Source organism: Canis lupus, chromosome 5, assembly GCF_011100685.1.
Source record: "Canis lupus familiaris isolate Mischka breed German Shepherd chromosome 5, alternate assembly UU_Cfam_GSD_1.0, whole genome shotgun sequence".
NCBI lineage: Eukaryota > Metazoa > Chordata > Mammalia > Carnivora > Canidae > Canis > Canis lupus.
In genome coordinates this window covers 42391010-42415554 of record NC_049226.1, presented here as the reverse complement: position 1 = coordinate 42415554, position 24545 = coordinate 42391010, and the positions used below count along the sequence as shown (strand labels likewise).

At 46.9% G+C, this 24545-nt stretch overlaps 1 protein-coding gene across 1 annotated transcript; it reads right to left on the bottom strand.

Moving 5' to 3' along the window:
• Positions 1-5041: 5041 nt before the first annotated feature.
• FLCN (folliculin) lies at positions 5042-24157 on the bottom strand. The gene is given in 13 exon segments (NM_001127611.1): positions 5042-6328; positions 7018-7123; positions 7228-7359; positions 8212-8335; positions 9138-9251; positions 10761-10951; positions 12535-12626; positions 14293-14453; positions 15683-15904; positions 17666-17812; positions 19156-19428; positions 21714-21834; positions 24142-24157. Coding segments are annotated over 11 exon segments (1740 nt in total). The 5' UTR covers positions 19405-19428; positions 21714-21834; positions 24142-24157; the 3' UTR covers positions 5042-6126.
• Positions 24158-24545: the final 388 nt, after the last annotated feature.

The following is a 24545-nucleotide window of genomic DNA, read 5'->3' as shown; positions in this document are numbered from 1 at the left end:
TGCCACAGGATTTTCATAAATAGGTTTTTAAATACATATTATTTATAATAATTGTATATTATTTTATATTTACTAATTTTATTACTTTCATTTTTATTTTAGAGTTTTTTAAATCATGTAAGAGTGTTAAATTTTGTCAAGTACTTTTTCTGCATCAATTGAGATGATCATGTGGTTTTTCCTTCATTTTATTGACACAGCATATTACACTAATTGTCTTATGTTGAACCATCCTTGTATCCCAGAATAAATCCCATTTGGCCATGATGTATAGTCCTTTTAATATGCTATTTGTACTTTGTTGGGGATTTTTGCATCAATGTGTGTAAGGGATATTGGTCTGTAGTTTTCTTGTAGAGTCTTTTCTGGCTTTGGTGTCAGGGTTATGATGGCTCATAGAATGTGTTAGGAAGTATTCTTTCCTCTTCAAGCTTTTGGAAAGTTTGAAAAGATGTGGTATTAGTTCTTTCAATGTTTTGTAGAAGTCACCAGTAAAGCCATCATCTCCAGGAGTTTTCTTTCTTAGGAATTTTTTTTTTATTATTATTACCCATTCAATCTCCTCATAGGTCCATTCAGATTTTCTATTCTTCATTATTTTGTCTTAGTAGCCTTGTGTTTCTAGGAATTTGTCCATTTCATCTAGGTTATCCAATTTGTTGGCACACAGTTGTTCATAGTACTCTCTTATAATCCTTTTTATTTCTGTAGACTAGGGAGTAATGTCACTTTCATTTCTGATTTTAGTAATTTGAATCTTCTCTCTTTATAGTCCATCTAGCTAAATGTTCGACAATTTTGTTAATCTTTTTAAAGAAATAATTTTTGGTTTCATTGATTTTCTCTATTGTCTTTCTATGCCATATTTCATTTACCTCAGCTTTTTTTTTTTTTTTAAATCCATGGGCTACAGTGAAGGAAAAAGGAAAGACACAAAAAGGAAGGAACAGCTTGATCTCTCTTGTTCAGCTCTGAGCTTCCCTGTGAAGTGAGGGGCCTTCCTGCACTCTCCAAATCAACATTGCACTTTTACCTCTCACTACTCTCTCTCATTTTAGTCATAGTAAATAGTCTCACTTGTCTAAGTTTATTGTTCAACTTTCTCACAAGATGGTAAATTTCAAAAGAGCAGGGAGCTGTATATCTAGACCCCCAGAATAATATGTAGTATATCTTAGGCACTCAAAAATATTAATGAAAGAATTAAATCAACAAGAAAAAAGAAAGGAAAATAAGGAGGAAGTAAACAGTGGCCCAAATGAAAAAGGACAGAAGAGAGAACAATAAGTGACTGACTCAGATGTCACTCAAGTCACCAAACCCTCAGGTGCCCCAGAAATCATTCCCTACTAAAAAGTTCAAAAGGATGTTTTGAAAGAACTATGCTTACTATGTATTCCACATACTGCAAAACCTTGTTAGATTGAAAGTCAGAACATCAATTGCATTTTACACATATTGCTATTTCAACTGAAAAGTGGGTAAGGGGGGAATCTCTGGGTGGCTCAGTAGTTTGGCGCCTGCCTTCAGCCCAGGGCGTGATCCTGGAGTCCAGGGATCGAGTCCCACATCGGGCTCCCTGCATGGAGCCTGCTTCTCCCTCTGCCTGTGTCTCTGCCTCTCTGTGTGTGTGTGTGTCTCATAAATAGATAAAATCTTAAAAAAAAAAAAAAGTGGGGAAGAAAATAACATTCTCATGGGGGGAATATTGTAATTGAAAACTTATTCAAATAAGTAGCTTTGTCAACATAAAACATTAATATATTATTTTTTATTTTTATTTTTAAAAGGATTTTATTTATTCATTAGAGACAGAGAGGCAGAGAAACAGGCAGAGAGAGAAGCAGGCTCCTCATAGGGAGCCTGATGCAGGACTTGATCCCAGGACCCCAGGATCACACCCTGAGCCAAAGGCAGATGCTCAACCTCCTGAGCCACCCAGGCATCCCAAAACATTAATATTTTAAATCTGCTTTTATCTATATTCTTTCCTTCTGCCAGCTTTGGGTTTAACTTGTACTTTTTCAGTTCCTTATGTTGCAAAGTTAGATTTTTGATCTGAGATCTTTGTTTTTGTTTTGAGTTCTTCTTTTTAAATATAAGCATTTATATCTACAAATTTCCCGAATACTGCCTTTTGCTGTATCCCATGTTTTGGTATATTGTGTCTTGGTTTTCATTCACCTCTAAGTATTTTATAATTTCCCTTGTGAGTCCTTTGATCCACTGTTGTTTAAGGGCACCTGAGTGAGTGGCTCAGTTACGTGTCTGACTCTTCTCAGTTCAGATCTTGATTTCAGGGTCATAAATTCAAGCCCCATGTTGGGCTCCACACTGGATGTGAAGCCTACTTAAAAAAAATTTTTTTTGATTGAAAGCAGGATGCCTTGGGATCCCTGGGTGGTTCAGCGGTTTCGCGCCTGCCTTTGGCCCAGGGCGCGATCCTGGAGTCCCTCTGCCTGTGTTTCTGCCTCTCTCTCTATGTCTATCATAAATAAATAAAAATAAAATTTAAAAAAAGAAAAGAAAGAAAGCAGGGTGTCTGAGTGGCTCATTCAGTTGAATGCCTGATTCTTGGCTTCAGCTCAGGTCATGTTTTCATGGGATATGAGATCGAACCCTACATCAGGCTCCATGCTTAGTGGGAGTCTCTTGAGGATTCTCTCTGTCCCTTCCCCCACTCAAGTGCTCTCTAAAATAAATCTTTAAAAAATTAAAAGCATGTTGTTTAACTTCTACAATTTTGTGAATTTTCCAGTTTTATGCTAACTTTATCCCATTGTGGTCAGAGAAGATACTTGTATCTTAAAATCTGAGATCTAAAAAATAAAAAAATCTTCAAAAAAAATCTGAGATTAAAAAATCTGAGATTTAATTTGTGGCCTCACATATGGCTTATCATGGCAAATGATCCAAGTGCACTTGAGAAAAGGATATGGGCCACTATTGTTGAGTCGAGTGCCCAGGATCTACGTTTATTGAGATCTTTATATCTCCACAGGGCTTTGAGGTGCTGATGGTGTCATTTCACCTTGCAGGACTCCCATTAGCACTTTGTGCAGATAAAGTCTAGTGGTCACAAACTGCCCCCTCTTTTATCTGAGAATGTCTTGATTTCTCCCCAACTTTTGAACAGTTTTGCTGGATACAGGGCTCTTGGTTGACAGGGTTTATTTCTTGGATTTTTATTTTATTTTTGCTTTAGCGCTTTAAGTATATATGGCATACTGTCTTCTAGCCTCTGACAATTTTTTTTTTTTTAAGATTTTATTTATTCCTCAGAGAGAGAGAGAGAGAGAGGCAGAGACAGAGGGAGAAGCAGGCTCCCTGTGGGGAGCCCGATGCAGGACTCGATCCCAGGACTGGGATCATGCCCTGAGCCAAAGGCAGGTGCTCAACCACTGAGCCACGCAAGCATCCCTAGCCTCTGACATTTCTGATGAAAAATCTGTATTCTTAGTGAAGATCTGTGATTTGTTTCACTTTTGTTGCTTTCAAGGTTTGCTCTTCGTCTTTTGGAAGTTCAGTTAGAATGGGTTTCAGGGTGGTTGAGTTCATCTTACTTGGGAGTTTTTGAGCTTGTGTATTTATGTTCCTGTCTTTCATTAAATTTGGTTAGTTTTCAGCCATTCTTTCTTTCAATGTTCTCAGGCCCTTCCTTTCCTGGGACTCACATGATGTGCATGTTGATCCTTTTGTTGGTGTCCCATAGTTCTCTTAAGAGTTCTGTCCACTGCTCTTCAAATTCTCTGTTCCTTAGCCTCGATGATGTCCACTGTTCTATCTTCAGGTCCACAAATTCTTTCTGCCTGCTCAAATCGGCCTCTTATAAATTCATTTCAGTTGTAGTTTTTTCTTTTTTTTTTTTTAATTGTAGTTTTCAACTCTGAAACTTTTTTAGGTCTTCTTTATATTTTCATTTTGCTCACACATTTTCTTGGCTTTCTTCACATCTCCCTGTAATTGTGATTTTAAGACAGTTATTTTAAAGTCTTTGTTTAGGGACACCCGGGTGGCTCAGTGGCTGAGCATCTGCCTTCAGCTCAGGGCGTGATCCTGGAGTTCCAGGATGGAGTCCCACATCAGGCTCCTGCATGAAGCCTTCTTATCCCTCTGCCTATGTCTCTGCCTCTCTCTTTCGGTGTCTCTCATGAATAAATAAATAAAATCTTAAAAAAAAAAAAGTCTTTGTGTAGTATATCTGCCATTAAGTCCTTTTCAGGGGCAGATTGTTTTCTCCCCTTTGGGACATAACTTCCCTGTTTCTTTGTATGCCTCGTGATATTTGTTGAATGATGGACATTTAAATCTAGTAACGTGATAACTGAAAATTAGATACACCCCCTTCCCCAAGATTCTCCATGGTCTTCTTGTTGGCTTTTTCTTTGCCGAGGATCAGGCTGAGGTATAAACTTACATTTTTCTCAGGTCTTTTCTAAGCCCTTCCTTGGACATGCACAGCTTCTAATTTCCTCTGTATATGCAGTTGTTTTTTAATGTCCTAGAGTTTTATGTTCTGGACTTCCTGAAATGGGGAACACACATACATCCACACACATGCACACACAGCTGAAAGAGGAGGGGAAGGGCATTGAACCATGAAGTCTCCTAGCAGCCAGAGGGGGAGGGGCTTACAACAGTGAGGGAAGGTGCAACAATGGCTGCCTGGCTCTGCACCACTCTGATCAGAAGCAGCAACCAGTGATCAGACCTCGGATTCCCTAACAGTTGTAGTCTAGGGTCCTTTTTACCCACCACAGCTCCTATATGGTATGTGTAGCCTATTCCAGAACACCTGCACAGCTGCTGTGTGGCTCCCCGCAGGGGGATGGGTAGTGCTACTATGCTCTGAGCTGAAATTGATCGAAATTAACCACAATGTACAGTCCAAGTCTTCTCCTAGAATCTGCAAGCCTTTAACAGACTGGAGTCTCAAAATAGTTCTACCACAGGTGTTATTTTAGCCATAATATTCTGTGTGACTGATCCCATGAAAAATCTAGGTATCAAACCAACAAAACCATGTAGCCAACAGTTTATAAAAATATATCTTTATTATGTTTCAAGTTCTTGCATGATAGATACCTACTCATACAAACTTAGTCTCCATGTTAAATATAAATTAAGCAAACACAAAAAACTATAAACAAAATCAGCAAAATTGCTGGAAAATCCAAGCCATCCAAATAATAAAATCCTTATTAAAAGTGCACACTGGGATGATGAAACTATCTTAAATCACCATACTCTGAAAATTGTTACCTGTAGCCAAATCTAAATGTTTAAGAAGCAATAAAGGGCAAAGTAATATGGAATAAAACTATGGTAGGTTTCTCAATGCCACATCTAGTAGATTAGGCAAGTCAAATGGTTCCATCTGACATTTCAGCAAAGTATCATCTTTGTGTAAAAAACGGTCAGGGGCCTGTCCTCGAGCTATAGGGAAATGTCAAAACCACCAAAGGAGAGCATGGCTAGAAGACTTTGTAGTCACAGGGTTCCAGAACATGAATCCCAGAAGGCTTAAAGATGAGAAAACATCCGTCCCATGCCAAAAGCCATTTCCAGAGCTCAAAACCAGATTACTAACAATGACTATGGATCACACATGTCCTAAAAACTCAAAACTGTAGCAAAACATACACGCAATCATATATAAAACTTGGAAAAGTCTTGAATTTCAGAATGGAAAGGTTCAAACATTAACCTTGAGAGATCTGTTACTGAGGCCAAAATACCCAAGTTGGGACTGGCCTGACATACCTTCCTTATGAATTTTGAGATCTAAATCCTTGAGAGGCATAAGATGCATGTTCTTAGTCTTCTCTCACAGGGGTACACAAACACAGGGGACCCACTGTCCCAAGTCTCCCACTGCCCTCATTCAGGGCCAGAGCAATTCAAACAGCTTTTGGAATGGTGCCGAAAACTACACCAAGTCGGGATCCCACACAGAGGGCAAAGTTCAGCCCCAAGTTTCCATTCCTTGCTAGGACACAGCTCCATGCTGGCAGTTCAGAAACACAAGCAATCTATGACTGCCATCAGAGACTGAGCTCAGTGGTGAAGATGGCAATCACCACACTCCTCAGAAGGCAAACATGGGGTCAGATTCCTGTGGCAGGGTCAATTACGAGGCTCTGAGGCTGTGGGGCTGCGCACTGTGGACATGAGGTGTGACTTGTAGGTTTTGCTCAGGCCCGTCATCCAGAACTTGAGGAGTTTGACATTGTCCTCCTCAGATGCTCCAAGGATACTCAGGAGCTTCTGTGTGTCCTCTTTGGGTCGACTGTCCACTTTGGTGAATTTGAAAAGGACCTTCACTTTGCTGAAGAAAACCAAAAACAAAACACTCAGATGCCACAGTAAAATCACACCACAGTTTGGTCCCAAGGCCTAATGGCTTCAAGACCAGCACAAGGTCTATAGGTGCCGGCACAGAGCAGCAGCTCCCACCTGCACGCTCCAGGACCTCTTGCTAGCCCAGTGGTTCTAACCCTGGGTAATAAGGTTGGTGCCGCAAAATGGGGGTAAAACCTATTTTCTTTAAATTCATAAAGGAACTTGTTGCTCCTAAGCTTCATTTTACTATTGGAAATCAGGACATCTAATTGAATTTGACCCAAAATTACTAAGAGGAACTTAAGGAAATCAAATAACTAATTAGCCTTAACAGAAAGGGAACATCTGTTATCTAGCTTTCAGATTTTTAAAGTTAATTAAGCAGCAAAAATAACTGCTTCTCTTGGAGGCAGGTGTCACCCCGTCTCCCAGAGGAGCAGAGTGAGGACTTGGGGCGCTGACTGCTCAAGGTCACTAGCTCGGACTAACTGGCGCAGATGCTTTTTGAGCACATGCTCCTAACCTCTATTCTCCCTGACTTCCCTTCTCAGGGAGGCCAAGGCTTCTTTTTCTGGAAATAGCTCCTGATTCTCGCCAGCAGAACAGAATCGCTACTGGCTGCCCAGCACCCCCAGGAGGAAGCCGACTCCAGGGGCCAAGGTGGAGTGTGCTTACTTCATCCACTCTTCCTTGAGGCAGACGAGGCACTGGTCCACCACACCCACGGACAGATTCTGGTTGGTCAAAGCCGCTTCCATCTTATTCAGGATGGTGGGGCCAACTGGGAACAAGGGCAGGGTCGTCAGCATGGGGAGCGAGAGGCAGCAGCAGTGCTCTTGCTCCCGCTCACCGTGGGAAAAGGCAGGCTGGCCTGGCAGCACGCACCTCGGTCCGCAGCTACAGGGCTTCCGCTGGTCACAACAAATTCGTACTTGCTCAGAGACTGGTCATCCTCGCATCCGGCTGGGTGGAGGCTGGGGCGGGGGGCTGTATGGGCCTCCACAATGACAGCAAATTCTACAGCAACACAAAATGCACTACTGCAGGAGGGGTGCGTCTGCCCCCTTCGGGAGCCTTCCTCCTGCTGCCTCCACGCCAGGTCATGTCAGATCAGAGAGCGGAAACTAGCCTCCCAACTAATGCTTGGGCGTTGGAAACCCTTTGCAGTGTATTTAAGAATAGAGTTAAGGGTTAACTCTTGCCTTAGTTCATGTATTATATTCCAGTAACTACTGGAATTCTATATCTCACTTCACTTAATGCCCAGCAGCCCGGTGACGGTACCACTGTTAAGTCCCATTTTATGACAGAAACAAATTAAAAGAAGCTAAATGGTTTGGCTGAAGGTTGCACAGTTAGTCTGTAGTGGTTAAAAACTTCAAGCCCATTTTTGAAACCAAGAGCCTATGTTCCAAAAAAAGTGCTGCCTCGCAGGGCCTCAGGACTCAGTCTGGGATGCTGAATGGAGTGGTGGCTCCGGACTGCTGAACGCCAGATGCTCTGCCGAAGTGCAGCAAGCCCCACTGTACTAATGAATGTCAAGGCTGGATTTAAGGCATATTAAAGAAAAGAGTTGCCTCCTGAATTTCGCTGGCATCACCAACTCAGCACAATGACATGACAACCTCTGACACCCAATCCCTGACCAGACCCTGCCCTCCACCAAGAACCCTATCCAGCAAGCCACCCTCACTCAGCTTGCCTTGTCCATCCCTCAACCATTGTAAAGGGAAAAAGAGGCCCAAAGCCATTGGAAAGCTGGTTGTCCTGTTTCCAAGCAGGCACCATCTTCAGGTCCGCAGCTAAGATGCAGTTCTGCTCCTGAGCCCTGAGATACAGTGCCTGGGGTGGGCCAGGGGAGGTGTGTACCTGAGGACAGCACGTGGGATGGGATCTGCACGTGCGGGCTGAGCCCCAGGAAGTTGCACCGGTAGGCCTCCTCGTACTGGTTGCTGTAAGGGATGATGCGTACACAGCCCACTGGCAGCATAGTCTAGAGGGGACACAGTGACTCAGGACCATCCCCAGCTGAAACAGCGCCTGCCGATCTCCATCACCCACACCCCACGTGCCCGCCCCAGCTCGGCCCAAGCCTCTCTCCTCCCAGAAAGCATCCTCGGTCACACAGCCCCACTGGGGTTTCTCCCGCATGACCCCCACTCCTACCCTGGCTATCAGGCATACGGGACTTGTGCTACCTCTTTGTGGTGTTAATCTTCCTATTATGCTTTGACTTCTCAGATTCTTGTCTCTTCCCTCATCCCACAAAGAGAGTATAAGCTCTTTGAGAGATTGTGTCATATTCATTTGTGCTCTCACAGGCCTAGGCCAATGTTAGATATACACGAGGTTTCTGAGGACTTAAATATCATGAACCAGACCTGGGCCTTGGCACCCACTACACCCGCGAGGTGCAGGCAGCACAGCAGACCCACATCCCACCGGACTCATTGGGAATGTTCTGTGTGCAGGGACATGTGATGACCCAAACCTGCCTCTAAGACAGCTGTGAACCACACCAATGGCTTCTTTGAGGAATATTGGGTTGGAGATGGGGTAGTTAATTATCACTCTATTAGGATAGCACAGGCTCCTTCCACTGGAAATAATAACCATCAGTGACTGCCATTTTCAACAATGGACAAAAAACACAGACCTCAGATTCAGGCATGAACCTTTGCACTGAGCCATCCCTGCATCCTAACATTCACAGCTAAAATCAGGATTTAAAACAAGAACCCACTAAGCCAAATACCATCCTGCTATTAAAGACTTAAGAGAAAAGATATGCTTACCCGAAGAACTTCAAAAGCTGAATGGACAAGGTCTGCATCTCTACTTTTCCAAATCACTTGGTTGCCCATGAGAACATGCCAGGCCAACATACGAAAAGATGGGGCACCCAGGACCTAGAAAATACAGTTCAGTGTGTTCTGCCCTTTTATGCAACCAAAGTTATTTGTGTGTTCTCCACATAGTGAGGGAAGACGGGTCAGGAGAGGGAAGGGCTGGCTGACTTGCCCACAGTGAGGTGGAGGCAGGTGCAAGGCTCTGGATATGCACCCGAAGCCTGATACCAAAGCCCTTGCACACTTTAAGATCTTTTCCTCAATCTTATTTTTAAAAACTTGAAGCAAAAAACGTGTTAGCTTTTTACAACATTCACTCTCTCTCTATGCGATTTTGCCGAACCATTTCAAAGTAAGGGACAGGCAGCATGACACTTTAGCACCCAGGAAGCATAAGGGCTCTTCTACACAGCTCCAAAACACAACACACACAGAAATGCTACCCGGATGTCCACTGACCCAGTATCTGGGTTTAGAGCCCCAAATCTCTAACGGTGTCCCTTGTAGCTATTATCCTTTCAACCCAGGAGTCACTTAAGGATCATGCCTGTTTCATTTATTCTGAGTTCTTTATTCTGTTTTATGCTAGATTAGTCCCTCTCTCTTTTATAATTCCCCTGACGCTGGCATTTTTATAGAGTTTAGGCTGTTACCTTATAACAGCCTTATAACAGGCTTATAACGTGGCCTTTTTTTTTTTTTTAAAAAGGAAGTTAGAAATATTCCTTTTTACAAAATTCCTATAGCTTCAAAATATTCCCACCTCCCATGAAATTGGAAGATTCCTTCTAACTTTAATCCACATAAGCAACAAACAAGAACAATTTTAGCCAAATATGTGGTTTTCATGGGTGATTCTTCCTCATCAAGAAGCCCCACAGAGCATCTGACATTAAATCAATCTTTACTTCATTTTCCAAAACAGAAATAACTATCTTTTGTTAAAATTCATGCTCATAGCAAAAAAAAAAAAAAAAAAAAATCACAGGAAAATATAAAAAGGGCCTGCCCTTGTAATCCTGTGATCTCTTCTTCCCATCTGACTGAATATAACCATGGTCAACACTGTTGTGTGACTTTTCTGTCGTCTCTGGTACGCATATGTACAGACACACATACCACCCTGTACTATACACTGGATGCTTTCCTTTCTGTATTTAAGGACATTCCATTGTTTGGATGCAATTCTTATGACTGGACATCCACATTCTTTCCAATTTTCTGTAAGGGCAGCCATCATTTCCACTTTGCAGTACTGTTCAATTCCTTTAAAAGGTTCTGGCAGGACATGATGAGAGGACCATGAGAAGCCAACCACGCAGGACTTTCTTTAAAAAAGACACCTACGTCCTCACTAAAAGGGGAGCACAGTGCTCCTGTGACTAAGTTATGCCAGACGGCCCCAGCTATCTTCAGCCTGCCATGGAGGTTTTTTGGTCACTCCTAACCAACCAGTCCCCATGGGGTCTCAAGATGATGGGCCTAAGAACAAAGTGTGCTGGATGAGAAGGAGGGCATGGGGCCGTTCTCTGGAGCTTCTGAATGCAGGACTACCCCTCTGCCGCCTACCTGCCTCATGTGCCGAAGGGACTTAAAGACAGACAACTTTCGGGGCTGCCAGTTTCCACAGTCTGAGAGCAAGGAAGAATCCGTCGGGCACTTGGTCAGCTCCTGCCCTTCTGCACCCTCTGGCAAGACGGGGGCTTTCTCCTCCTCTTCAGCCTCAGAGTTGTCCCAGCTTTCTGATTCCTCTTCCAGGTCTGCAAGATGGACAACAGAGACATTTATGAAACCTGCTGTCCTTGGATTCCTTCACTCCCTGGATGCGACAGTGCTACTGTGTCCATGTCAGCCCAAGGTGTTCTGATTTCTGGTTCCGGCCAGCTACCTACATCACTTGTTGCCCCTGGAGCTCTGAGATGAGCAGGAAGGGTTCAGTCCACTGGTCTATTTACTTGGCTCAAAGCCTCACACTGCATCATGAAGCAGGCACCTGCAAGACTATGAGTGTTCATGGCTGTGGGATAATTCCAAGCAAAGATGAGAATGACGATAGCTTGGTCACTCAACACTTCCTCAGTCAGGCACTATTCTCAATGCTTCCATACATTTCACTTTATCCTTTCAACTGTCCTGAGGTCAGAACTCTTCACCATATTTTACAGATAAGGAAGTTATTTGTTACTTCCATTAATCTCTGTGACAACCATCACAAATAAGGACATCTTCCCTCTATGTTCCCAATGAGAACCATAGGGAAGAGGTCTTGTGTGGTCATACAGAATGCACAAGGAGCGGAGCCAGGATCTGAAGTCAGTTCTGTCCAAATCCAAAGTGTGTGTTCCAAAGTAAAATACAGCCTAAGACATGACAGAAAGCCCTGTGTGCCTGCCACTTGGCTCTCTGTATACTCCCACCAACAGACTACCCTTGCCATCTTTACTAATCTAGAAATTTGAATCACAATAATAAATGGTTCTGATGCATGAGGGCATGAAGGTGGATTACCAAGGTCTTGTCATGCTCTGGTCTCGCTGAAATTCTACTCCTTTTCTCCCACTTAGGAAAGCATGTTGGAATCTAAGTGTGCAAAGTCACCTGACTATAGGAATAACCTTGAAACAGCTCCAATTTATTAAGAAGGCCATTTGCAACCTGAACCATGTCAAATGTTACCAGTAACACATCACACACAACATACACTGCAAGTCTGGTTTACCCAACCCCAAAGCTGGGGCTGCTGTCGTAGGTCACTAAGAATCACATCATCTCCAAACGAAAAGCATATGTGCTTTCCTCGTCTCTGGATTGAGACCAGAGGTTCCTTGGCTGGTACACACCACAGCAGAATCCCTCACGAAGTTACTTCAAACACACAGGACCCTAAGCCCTAGACGTAGATTTCTGATCAAAAACCTGGGAAGGAGTCCCCATACATTAGTAAGGCTTGAGAAGCCTTACCCTGATGGAAACTCTGGGTCCAACTGAAGCTTAACATTTTATTATTCAAGTGTCTACAGAGGGCAGGCACCTGGGGATCATAAGACAGAGACAAGAAAACCTTTCACGTATCTTCTCCACAGCCTCACCGTGCTAAATAGCACTTTCCCAGACTGCCCAGGATGGTAAACTCCTTCATGTGACTGTCAAGGAAAGGGAAACAGGAAACCACAGTAAAAACACAGTAAAAAAAAAAGACTACAGGTTGAGCTCTTGCAGATGCTCCTCCTGGGTTATTCCTCCTAGGGTCCCCTTAAATCAGGATGGAGGGCTAGGTGGTTGTGAGATGGCCCCCAACAGCGACTGCCAGCACAGGCTTCCAGCACAAGCACTCCCTGCTCACCCGCGAGCTTCTCCATCTGGACCAATGTGTCCTCTGTGGGTGCACCCTCTAGGAGTTTCTCAGTCAGCCGGCTGCCACATGCTTTCAGGAGCCTGCAGAACAAAGCGCCATCTGTGAAGTGTTCTTGCCAGAAAAAAAGTGGAACCTGAAGCCAATCAAGCCTTTTGATCTCACTAGTAGCTTACAGAAAATATGGGTACAAAAGATTGCGTTGCACACATCACAAAGTCACAATCAACCAAACCCAAAAGAAGAATTCTGCAGGACAAATGACCCAGGTCCTCCGACAAAAGGCATGGGAAAATCCATGGCAGAGGCGCAGGAGAAACTGCTTTGGACTAAGAGAACAATGTGTACAGTCTATAGTGGTGATCTGATCCCCATTTCAAAAAACAGTCCTGAGGCCATACAAGAAAACTGAACATGTATCGGGCTAGATGATGCTAAGCAATGGGTCGATTTTGTTGGATGATTTTGTGTTTGAAATGATACAACTAAGATTTGCTTTAAAAAAATATTCCAGGGATGCCTGGGTGGCTCAGCGGTTGAGCGTCTGCCTTTGGCTCAGGGTATGATCCTGGGGTCCTAGGATTGAGTCCTGCACTGGGCTTCCTGCAGGGAGCCTGCTTCTCCCCTGCCTATGTCTCTGTCTCTCTCTGTGTCTCTCATGAACGAATAAATATAATCTAAAAAATACATATTCCAGAAAGAAGGGAGGGGAGAGATAAAGCAGGAAAATGTTGACAATACTACAGCTGGAAAACGAGAGTGTACAGTTGATTGTACTATTTATTCTAGTTTGGATCTCTTTGAAAATCTCTAAATGATTTTACATTGAGCACAGGAGACAGATACTCTCTCCTTAGTTCTCAAGCCCTCAGAGCTACTCGCAAAGATCTTTGTTCAAGGCACCTCTTCCACACCTTAGATGATGAGGCCCCAGACTTGGAAGCCACCGTTGCACAAGGGTGAGGATTTGAGGGCATCTTTGGGAAAGGTCCATCTTGGTCTATGTTGCAATGGAAAGAACAGAAACAATCTGTGGCCAGACCGCGGTGATTTTAAAAAGACAGAGATCATCCTTTCTTCCTGACCAGGGAGGCCTGAGTGCCACCACACTCTTATTAGACAGCCTGTGCCAGAAGTGCTTCCAAAAGCCTGCACCAAATGGCCAGGGACCACTGTAGCCCCAACTGATGAACTCCTGAGAATCAGCCAGAGCTGTCCAGTCCGGGCACTCTCAAATTCCTGACCCACAGACCTGTGTGAGATAAAGGTTTGTTGCTATAGACAGAAAGAGAGGTCAATGCTCTGGTGTAGGGGCATCTTAAGCATATGGGGATGTGGGATCCCTGGGTGGCGCAGCGGTTTGGTGCCTGCCTTTGGCCCGGGGCGCGATCCTGGAGACCTGGGATCGAATCCCACATCGGGCTCCCTGCATGGAGCCTGCTTCTCCCTCTGCCTGTGTCTCTGCCTCTCTGTCTCTCTCTGTGTAACTATCATGAATAAATAAATAAAATCTTTAAAAAAAAAAAAAAAGCATATGGGGATGTGAGTGCCACCTAAGTCCTTTTTCCATGTGCCCAAGGGAAGAAGCCTAGAAAACAGGGAGATGCAGGTCAGCGCCTGCCAACAAGTACACAGCACAGAGCTCCCTAGGGGAACTCACCCAACAACTGTCCTCCCCAGATTCATGCATAATCTAACCAGTATACCATGTCTACTCTCAATGGCTAGAAGACTGAAAAATCTCGTTACCAAGCAAAGGAGGTATGAAGGCATGCCCACAAGTTGTCATCGCTTGTCAAGGAGGTCAGTGAACGAGCTGCGTTCCCATTGCGTTGGTGCAGGAATGGTGTGAAGGCCGTGTTCATTCTCTGGGCACGCTGTGGGCAACCAAATTGCTCTGCCTCAAATACCTAAAACATGAAAGGAAGGGGTGACCTTTTAATGAAACAAAACCCGCCAAGGAGTCCAAAGCCAGCTCATTCACAGCCAACTTCCTGGATCCTATTCCTGAAGACTGTCTCATTCTGCTGTTCTGATATAGGGTGCAGAAAGTGCTGCCAGTCTCATCATTCCCAATGGTTTTTGCCTCACAGCTTGACAAAAAGCTATCTAAGGAAGAGGAATCGGTTATGAATTTCCCCTGTACCCACTTCCGCTCCCACAACCAACTCATCAAGCACTTGTTGGGTACTCAGGTCGCATACATGCCTGCGTGATCATTAGTGCTGTTCTCCACATATTTCCAGTCCCCCCCTCCCCCTTCCTATTCTGGACACATGGAGGTTTTCACTGAGTGACCTCGTGTGGGTGGGACATGTGCTGAATTCTGGCAATGAGGTGAGAGAGAAACAAGGCCCTCCAGCACCATCTATGCCCTCTTGCGGAGAAATGAGCAATCTTCCAATATGGCTGCTGTTCCACCTGCTCGGCTGACTGCAGCAAGTATATCCCTCCCATTTCCTGCATGGACACAGAACATCAACAACTACAATAAAAAAAAAAAACAAAAAACCTGTCGGACACCTGGGTGGCTCAGTTGATTGAGTGCCAGGCTCTTGATTTTGGCTCAGGTCATGATCTCAGGATCATGGGATCAAGCCCTGCATTAGGGCCCACACTTGGTGTGGAGGCTGCTTGAGATTCTCTCCCCCTGTCCCTCTGCTCTCAACCTGCTCTCTCAAAACAAAAAAGAAGAAAACTTCTCCTCCCAACCCCTAAATAAAACAAAGGAAGCAACCCCCAAAACTATGGGGCTTTATGCCTCTGAGGTTTGAGGGCTGTTCAGCACAATGGCCTATTCTGAGAAACAATACTACAAGAGCTAAAAGTCTATAGTATTGATGAGTCTACAATACGATTTGTGGACAGGTTCCAAATGAAGGTCAGAGGAAGCACAGACACTGGGGAGAAACCAGGGCATGTGACCACAATCAAGCAGCCAGAATTGAAGGAAAACTGGACAATGTACTCAAGAGAGCCCAGTAAAGCAAGCAGGACTGACTCTACAGTCAGAAGACCATGATTCGGAGTGAGCAACAGCTGCAGGACCTAGAGATGATAAAAACCAGCTGTGCTCTGATCCCCATCAGTGCAAAGTTCCTCCCCCACTGCCACCCATTTTCCCTTTATGTGGGGTCACCTTGAGTGCCTTGCCCTGAAGTTCATCAATGATCCCTCGAATCTTCCCAAGCAGGAAGGGCCAGGAGTTGATGAGATAAATTCGGTCCATCATGATGGCAATGATGCTGTACCAGCGCTGGAAGCCCCTGGCCAGGCTGTCTTTGATGAAGAAAGTGTGGCTGAACACAAAACCGTGCTGCTCATCCCCAAAGAAGATAGGGCCTTCACGACCAGGGCAGACCTGTGAAAATCCACAGCCATTGCAGGAGACAGTTCTGTGCACAATCAAATCCTCCTCCCACTTACCTTTCTGTACTAATTAACCCGCATTAGTTATAGGAATAGGGAGAAAGGTGGGGATGAGAGGAAAACTGCTTTCTTCTGCTCCTGGGACTAGACTTTAAAAGAAAACATCCGGGATGTTTGGGTGGCTCAGCAGTTGAGCGTCTGCCTTTGGCCAAGGGTGTGATCTTGGAGACCCAGGACTGAGTCTCGCATCAGCCTCCCTGGATGGAGCCTGCTTCTCCCTCTGCTTGTGTCTCTGCCTCTCTCCATCTTTCATAAATAAATAAAATCTTAAAAAAAAAAAAAAAAAGAAAAGAAAACATCTGTAATCATACATTGCAAGGATGAGTAAAGTAGGTTCATGACTTTTTTCTACCCTGAACCATAAATAACTCCTGTCCAAATATTATATCTATTCCAGACTCAAATCTGCCAACATCACTCATCTGGAATATACTGGAGAAGGTCAAAATAATCACTGTAGAGTCCAAACAATAAAATGTGTATACTTTATTTACAGCCAAGAAGTTAGGTCCCCCTTGTAACACATTCACTCTTACTTTACACAGAATTCAACTAGGCATGATCACCTGCTTCTAGCAGATTAGCAGTAGGAAATCAAAACAGCTGAAGGTAGGCACACTGCAACCATAAGTGAAAACTGAGATGGGGCCTCAGTCAGATCAAGTGGGCATGGAGAATGGAAGTTTTATAACTGGATTATGAATTCTTTATGACAGATAAAGTTATGAGAGCTAAGGAGCACCTACGCTGGTCAGTCAGTTGAGCATCCAACTGTTGGTTTCAGCTCAGGTTATGATCTCAGGGTCTTGAGATCAATCCCAAAGTCAGGCTCTATGTGGGCTGTAAGACCTAGAGATGATAAAACCAACTGTGCTCTGACCCCCATTAGATATCTCTCAGTCTGCGGAGATTTTTCTCTCTCTCTCCCTTCCCGCTCATACGCGAGCATGTGCATGTGCACATGCACGCACAAATACTAATAAACATTTTTTTTTTCAAAAAAAAAGTAAAAAACCAAAAACCATAAGGGTTAAGACTTGAACTCAACAATAGGAGCCAGGTAGTTTAGGAACAAACTGATTCAACCTTCAAGAGGTTCTGAGAGCACACAGTGACCACTAAGGCTTGTATTGATGATTGAGACAATAAAAAAGGCGGTATTTGGAAAAAAAAAAAAAAAAAAAGGTGGTATTTGATAGAGTAAGCCACATAACCTAGAAATGTTTAATGTCTTAGGAATACATTCATCAAGAATAAACAGATAACAGGGATGCCTGGGTGGCTCAACGGTTGAGCATCTGCCTTCGGCTCAGGGCATGATCCTGGTCTGGGGATCCAGTCCTACGTCGGGCTCCCTGTGAGGAGTGTATTTCTCCCTCTGTCTTGGTCTCTGCCTCTCTCTCTCTGTCTCTCTCATGAATAAATAAATCAATAAGTCTTTTTTAAAAAAAGGAATAGATTAAGTTTGGTGCTTGAAATGATAAGCTAGAAACCATTTAGAACACTGCAGTCCAACTCAACGTATTTTGGAGCTTTAAAGAACTGCAGCTGCTCCCTGCTCACTGATCCACCTATCCTCTTCCCAGAAGCAATGACCTGTCTTCCTTTCTGTAACCAGTACTGAACCTGTTCAGGGCACCTTGGAGTATCTGTGATATTCCCACAGAGTACCCCCCAGAGTCACAGTGCTCACCTCACAGCTCAGACTCCGCACACAGGCCTGGCGGACAATGCTGAAGAGCTGGGGGTGGTTGGGGTGCTGGTGACTGACGTATTTAATCGAGGTCTCTTTATCATGGCTGATATACCCGGGATGCCCTGCAGCAAGGGACCGGCAGCCCTGCCCCCGAGAAAGAGAAGAAAACCAATTAGTGAGGAAGCAGGCAACAAACTTTCTTATGTACATCTGAATGAGAAAACTCAAGTCTATTTTCAAATAAAGATAACTGGCATCTAGAGTTATACCCATGTGAAGATTTTAACGTGTCCTGAATAGGAAAACCAGAACACAGAGATCACAAAGATCATCAGAGTATAAATAAGAGATCTAATCTTCTGAGCACTTATGTGGCAGGTATTCTGAAGAGCTCTGCATACACCTCATTTAATCCACTGAACCCTAGGAGATAATTACACTGAGAATCCTCATTTTACAGAAGCAGGTCAGGGGTGCAAAGAGGCCCACATAGAATAAGGGGCTAGCCTCTGTCCTTGGTCCTGACACAACCACTCAGCAGGGGCCCCAGGAGGCTGCCAGACTTCCACGCTGCTGTGGTACCCTGACAACACGAGCTCAGAGCCAGTGCTATGGAGTGGAAGGGACTGGTGGTCCTGGCTGCTGCCCCTCTAGAGCCACCACCACGTCGGCACTGAGGTCAGGTCCCAGACGCTATCCCCACCCAGACTGCACAAGAATGTACAGAGGCAAGCCCCTCTGTGGGAGATGCAGGACCCTTCCCATGGCAATTCCAGCTCAATGACTCTCTTTTCTAGCACCCTTTCCTTCCTTCCTCTCCTTCACAGCTGTCAGATTTGTTCATGGTGGCAATGCTTTTCCCCACCTTCTGCTTCCTCACAGGTGTTTCCAGCAATGAAAAGATCAATCTCGTGCATGCTGTCAGCTTCTCAGTGGAACCAAACTAATGCAGCTGGATTCCTGTCCACCCTGTAGCGGCAGGTCTAATACCACTCCTGATTTCAGATCTCGACCCAGGTCTGTCATATAAAGCAGCAACTTGCTAAGGGAACTTAAACCTCATTCCCTAGAGCTCATAAATGACACCAAGAGTAAAAGCAAGACCCCATGAGGAGGAAACTTCCCAAGATACTGGGCTGAGGCAAGTGGAGCCAAGGATGGGCCTGTGTGCAGACACGAGCATACAGAGGGGAGGGCTGAAAAGCAAATGTCAACTGGTGTCAGGTGTCTGCTGGCACAGGGTCGGCCGATAAAACGACAGCTGGGATGAAAGGAAAGAACTGGACGGACATAAAAAGAAGTGAACACACTGCACAGGGCCCACAAGAATGGCCTGTACCCATCACCTGAAGCTCCCACTTTTCTGTGAGATCACAGCCACTGCTGAGTCCCACAGGGTCTCCTGCCCACCCTCCAGGTCAAATACTCAGCATAAGCACAAGTTCCTGACAAGGAAAAAACATCTCCAACACTCCCAGAGCACTTGCCTCGCACATGTCTGACTTTTTGGGCCCCGGGCTGCTGGACTCTGCACTGGCCCCTTCAGCTGGACTGTGAGCGCGGATCCGACTGCTCATCTGAATGCCACCTTCCTCCTCCTCGGCCTGTTCGCCCTGGCCAGGGCTGTCCCCATTCCCAGCCCCTTGCGGAAGCGGGGCGTGCAGAACTTCTGTGCAAAAGAGAGTGCGGGGGCCGTGGAGCTCACAGAAGTGACAGAGAGCAACGATGGCATTCATGGTGTCCTGGAGACAGCAGAGGGCCTGCAGGGGGCGGATGAGAGGAGACACCATCAGCCAGGCAGCCTATGTTCACACCAGAGAACCTGGAGGCTGCTCTAGAGCACAGGAACTGGGAAGGTGTCATCAATAGGCTTTCTGGCCAGCAACGCAGTTCAGCCAGCCAGCACCGCATCAGCTGTAGCAGAAACTCAGCAGACAAAACACAGTCCCTGCCAATCAGGAGTTACAATGGAGAAGAGAGAACGTGATTCAAGGACCCCACAGAAAATCCTTCAGTTAGGGTTGTGACGGGGCTGAGAGGCAGACAGCATAGAGAACACATGTGCGGGTGACAATATGGCAAATGTGACACCAATCAATGCCATAGGGGTCTGGAGAAGAGACTTGTATATTCTATCAACAGCTGCCATGCTGGGTGACATGATGCTGCCCTCGTGGAGCTTACCCTCGAGGAGGGGAGGGACATACGACACACTGCTTGCTCTCTTGTGGTGACAGCCTCGGGAAGAGGACAGCAGGTCCAGGGCAGAGACTCACTGGAGGAGGTGCCATGTGGTTTGGGACATCAGGGGCTCCCTGAGTGAGAGCTGATGGGAGGAAAGGCCAGGGGTATGGGGGGGCATGACTAGGGCTCTACAGAGCTGGGGAATGACGGCAGAAGACTAGAAGGAGGTGGATTTTAGGGACCCTTCTAGGCCACAGTGAAGGCCTGAATTTTCTTCAGACTGGAAATTCTTTGATAGGTTTTGATGAAAAATATGGTAAATTTGAGTAGCGGACAGGGGTTAGGATCCAAACCTCCTCTTTTGGGGATCCCCTCCCCTATTATGCAGCCAAAGCCTCTGTCCTCATCCTCCTCCATGGGCATGACCAAGGCTTGACCAGTTAGAGGCATCTGCCCAGGAAGCTGAACCCAGTGCAAACACATATGTGGGGTGTGGGGAGCAAGTCCTGGGTGATGGCATCCTCAAAACCCCTGTGGTCTGTCCGTCACGGCATCCTCCGCAGCAGCCTCCCTTCTCCAGCCTGCTCACTAACTCTGCCACCCACCTGGCATCTTGCACGCAACCTCTTAGCTGACACAACTACTACTGCTCTCGTTCTTGTACCTGAGGCACAGGTTAGAGCTTGAGTGACAGTGGGAATGGCAGAGGCCAACACAAAACACAAGTAAGCTGGGCTGATCAGGCATGGGGATCAGATGGGGATTTGCAGGTGCCTGGCAAGTAGGGAGATCTGGGGCACAGGATGTTCCTGGGGAGAGGGGTACAGCAGGAGAGGAGACAGAGTTCAAGAGACAGCAGGATATTTAGCTGGAAAACCCTGAGAGTTCCATGGAGATTCTGGACCGTAGTAACAGAGAGGGCTGGGCAGAGGGTGAAAGTCCAAGACACTCCACAGACCTTTGCCTGACTCACCTTCTTCCTTGCATGTCCCTACTGAGAGGCCTCCCAAACCAGCCCCCACAACATCCACTCCCTTCTACTACATCACTCTCTCCCCTCTTCCGCTTTATTTTAGGTCTCCGGGAAGCTGCATTGTTTGTGTTTCCCACAAATGAATGTTTCCCAAGGTGGAGGCGGGAGCAGGGAGTGAGCCTGTCTTATCTACAACAGTTCCTGACACACACAGGAGGCACCACATTAAAGTACTGGATAGATGAGTGGATTCAGGAGCTGCCCATGGAGAGAGAGCAGTTGTTGCCACAGAAAGCAGAGAGCTCACTGAGGATATCTAGGGCCAGGAGAGGTTCAAGAGCATAAGCATGGGGGAGAACCAGAGTCTGAAAGCCTAGTGTCATGAGACCACAATAAGCCAAATTTAAAGAGAGGTTCCATCAGGCTCGCTCTGGTGAGATCAAAGAAAATGATGCTTTAAGAATCTATTATGGGGGACAGATTGGTGGCTGGGTGGCTCAGCAATTGAGCATCTGCCTTCAGCCCAAGGAGTGATCCCGGAGTCCTGGGATCCACTCTGCCATCAGGCTACTTGCAGGAAGCCTGCTTCTCCCTCTGCCTGTGTCTCTACCTCTTTCTCTGTGTCTCTCATGAATAAATAAAATCTTAAAAAAAAAAAAAAAAAAAAGAATCTATTATGGAAGAGGGGGGTGAAGCGACCATCAATGGAGTAAGAATCCCACAGGAAGAAGCACTAAGACATAAAGGCAGAGGCATTAACCCTGGAGAAAGAGACTACATCTTCCTTTAAGAGGAATAAAAGAGAAATAAGGTTCCTTCCAGCAAAATATCTGCAAGAAAGCAGCACTTGGCTAAGGCTCACCCAGTTTGTAGAGCATCCATACTAACCGTTATATTCAGCAAAATCACGCGTGCACCATTCCACCTAGACAAGAGCAGGCAAGGCCATTTCCAAATGAGTCGGGCAGGGCAGCGGTGGCCATACTGCAGCTCTAAGGCTTGAAGTTTTCTAGATAAGGAAAAAAAAATTTAAGCAGATCATAAAAGCAATGCACTTGGTGATACACACGCAACAATCAAGCAGCTTACTGCCAACTTAAAATGAGAACATCACAAAAAAAGAGCCAGAGATTCCCATGGTTCTAAATGGCTTAGTAGGCTTTTTGCCTTTTGAGCAGTGGCTGACAGCAAGTTGACATTGCAGCCAAACTTTGAGCTGAACTTTTGCACGCCTACACCGTATTTCATAAAGGACTTCTCTAAATATAAATATACTTACGTCTTTTAAAAATACAAAACATTTACAAATACAAGGTTCTCATCCCTCCTATTCTTGGTTACAAGGGGACTGCCTTGGCAGCACCCACACCATGCCTATGAAATCCTTCAGATCCTAGGCCTACAAGTTTCTCTCCTCCTCCAATGGGAAGGAGACACCAGAGGTGACGTTGCCAAGCTACTTCCCAGCATCCCTGGTCAACATGGGAGACTCTTACTAGTAGTTTTGTTTTGGTTTTTTTAAAAAGCAGTCCTGATCAGGAGTACAAGAGCCCCAGACAGCCAGCAGAAGACAAGGAGATACCACTTAGCTCCAGAAAATCCAGAAAGAAAACCTGTCTCCAGCCTTTACCTGACAGGTGATGTCAAGTATCTTCCTATCCTGAGAATCACCTAAAGCTGAGACACAAAGGCCAACCCCAGCTCTCAGGTTAACCACTACACGTGGAATCAGAATTCTGAGTGGCAGGAAGTCAGTTTTTCTTTTTTTTTTTAAGACTATTTATTCATGAGCGACAGAGAGAGAGAAGCAGAGACACAGGCAGAGGGAGAAGCAGGCTCCATGCAGGGAGCCCGATGTGGGACTCAATCCCGAGTCTCCAGGATCACACGCCCTGGGCGGAAGGCAGGCACCAAACTGCTGAGCCAACCCAGGTGTCCCAAGTAGTCAGTTTTCTATTTACCCCCAATTCCAATCTGAACCAGATGTTTACCGAAGAAACTAAACTGGCTTGAATATACCTAACAGTTCTCAACGAGCTTTCCAGAACCCAAGGAAGAAGCAGAAATCTGTCCCCCTCCCCTAGTCTCTTCAACTCAAAGAAAGAATCCAAATAACTCAAAAAAGTAGGGCCCTTTCCATGGCCCTGGGTCTATTTCATTTCCACTTCCTGGGGTCTTCTCATAGGACCACAGAGGCTCAAAAACCACCTTGAAAATAAACACAGCATCATAATGGTTCTTAACTAATAAGGAGCAGCAGGGTCCCCTGCAGCTTCTTTACCTAGTCTTCCACTGGGGAGTCTCATTCAGTCAGCAGCTGGACCCCAGCAAGTCCAAGGTGGAACGTTCCACAGGGAATTACTTCCAGCTCAAACCCGTTCAACACCTTGGTGGCTCTACTATTTCCACCTTCACCTGGATTTCTGTTTACCAAGTTCCCGCGGGTGACACTACCAGGGCAAACACAGCCACGTGCTGTTCCTCAATCTCCAAGGCCTCCAGCGCTTTCTCCGCTGTGACAGGAGCCCCTACAGCCACCCCGGTGGACGCCGCGGGTGCCGGGTGCCTCCTCCCATGGCTGCTGAGGCTCACCTGGGCCTCGATCCGCAGCGAGCCTACCCTTGGGTAAATAAGGATTCCAGGTGACAAGGCTGCGCCCAGCGATATCCAGCAACCCGGAGAGGAAAGCGTCTTCCAGCCGCCTTGGAGGGCGCTGAGGTAGGCCTACCCCTCCCGAGGACGGCGGCCTGGGAGAGGCGACACCCGCACACGCACCCTCCCCCGGGCAGCGGGGGCACGGCCGGACGCGCGGGCCCCGGGCAACACTCGAGGAGAACCCATCAGCGACGCCGGCCGGGTCGGAACCGAGCTCACGGTCCTCGGCCCTTTACGGTCCGGGAATCTGCCGCCCACCCCGTCAGCGGCTCCGCACAGCCGCTCCGGGGGCGCCGCACCGCCAACCCGGGCGCCCTCGGCCCCGGCACGTTCCCGGCCGGTCCTCGCCCCCCGCCGCCCGCCGCCCGCCCCTCCCCGAGCCCTCCCCCCGAACCAGGCTCCCTTCGACCTCCACGAAGCAGCCCGCCAGCCCGGGTTCCAACGGCGGCACGAGCCGGCCGGCCGCTCCGGGACTGGCTCCGCACGGACTCCGTCCGACCCCCGCGGGCGAGGAGAGCCTCGGGGCCGGAGCGGCGCTCGGGCCGCGGCGCACCTGACAGGACTCGCCCTGCGCTCCTGGAGCCCGCCGGGACGCCCGCCTGCGCTCGCGAGGCCCCGCACCTGCCCTCAGGAGGCTCGGTCCGGCCACCTCCCCACTCACCCGGGGCGGCGGCGGCGGCGGCGGCGGCGGCGGCGGCGGCGGCGCCCAGCCCGAGGCGCGTGACTTGGCCGGGCCGTACCATCCGCGCACCCCGCGGGGGGGCACGGGCTGGCTGAACGCGCCTCTGCACCGCCAAGCGAGCGGGCCCAAGCCCAGCCCGCACACCCGAGAAAACCGCGCGAGCCAGGCGGCTCTGAGCTCGCGGAAAACCTGAAGCCGCTTCCCGCCGCCTGCCTCTTCCGCCGCCCGACTTCCGCGCCTCCCCCCACCAGAAGTGAGGAATGGTTCCGGCCGCACCGGCCCGGCTGGTGGAGGAAACCATTTCAAGGCGGGGGATACTTAAAATTGAAAAATATTTTTAAAAGAGATTTGAGGGAATACAGAGCCAACCTAGTACTCCTGGT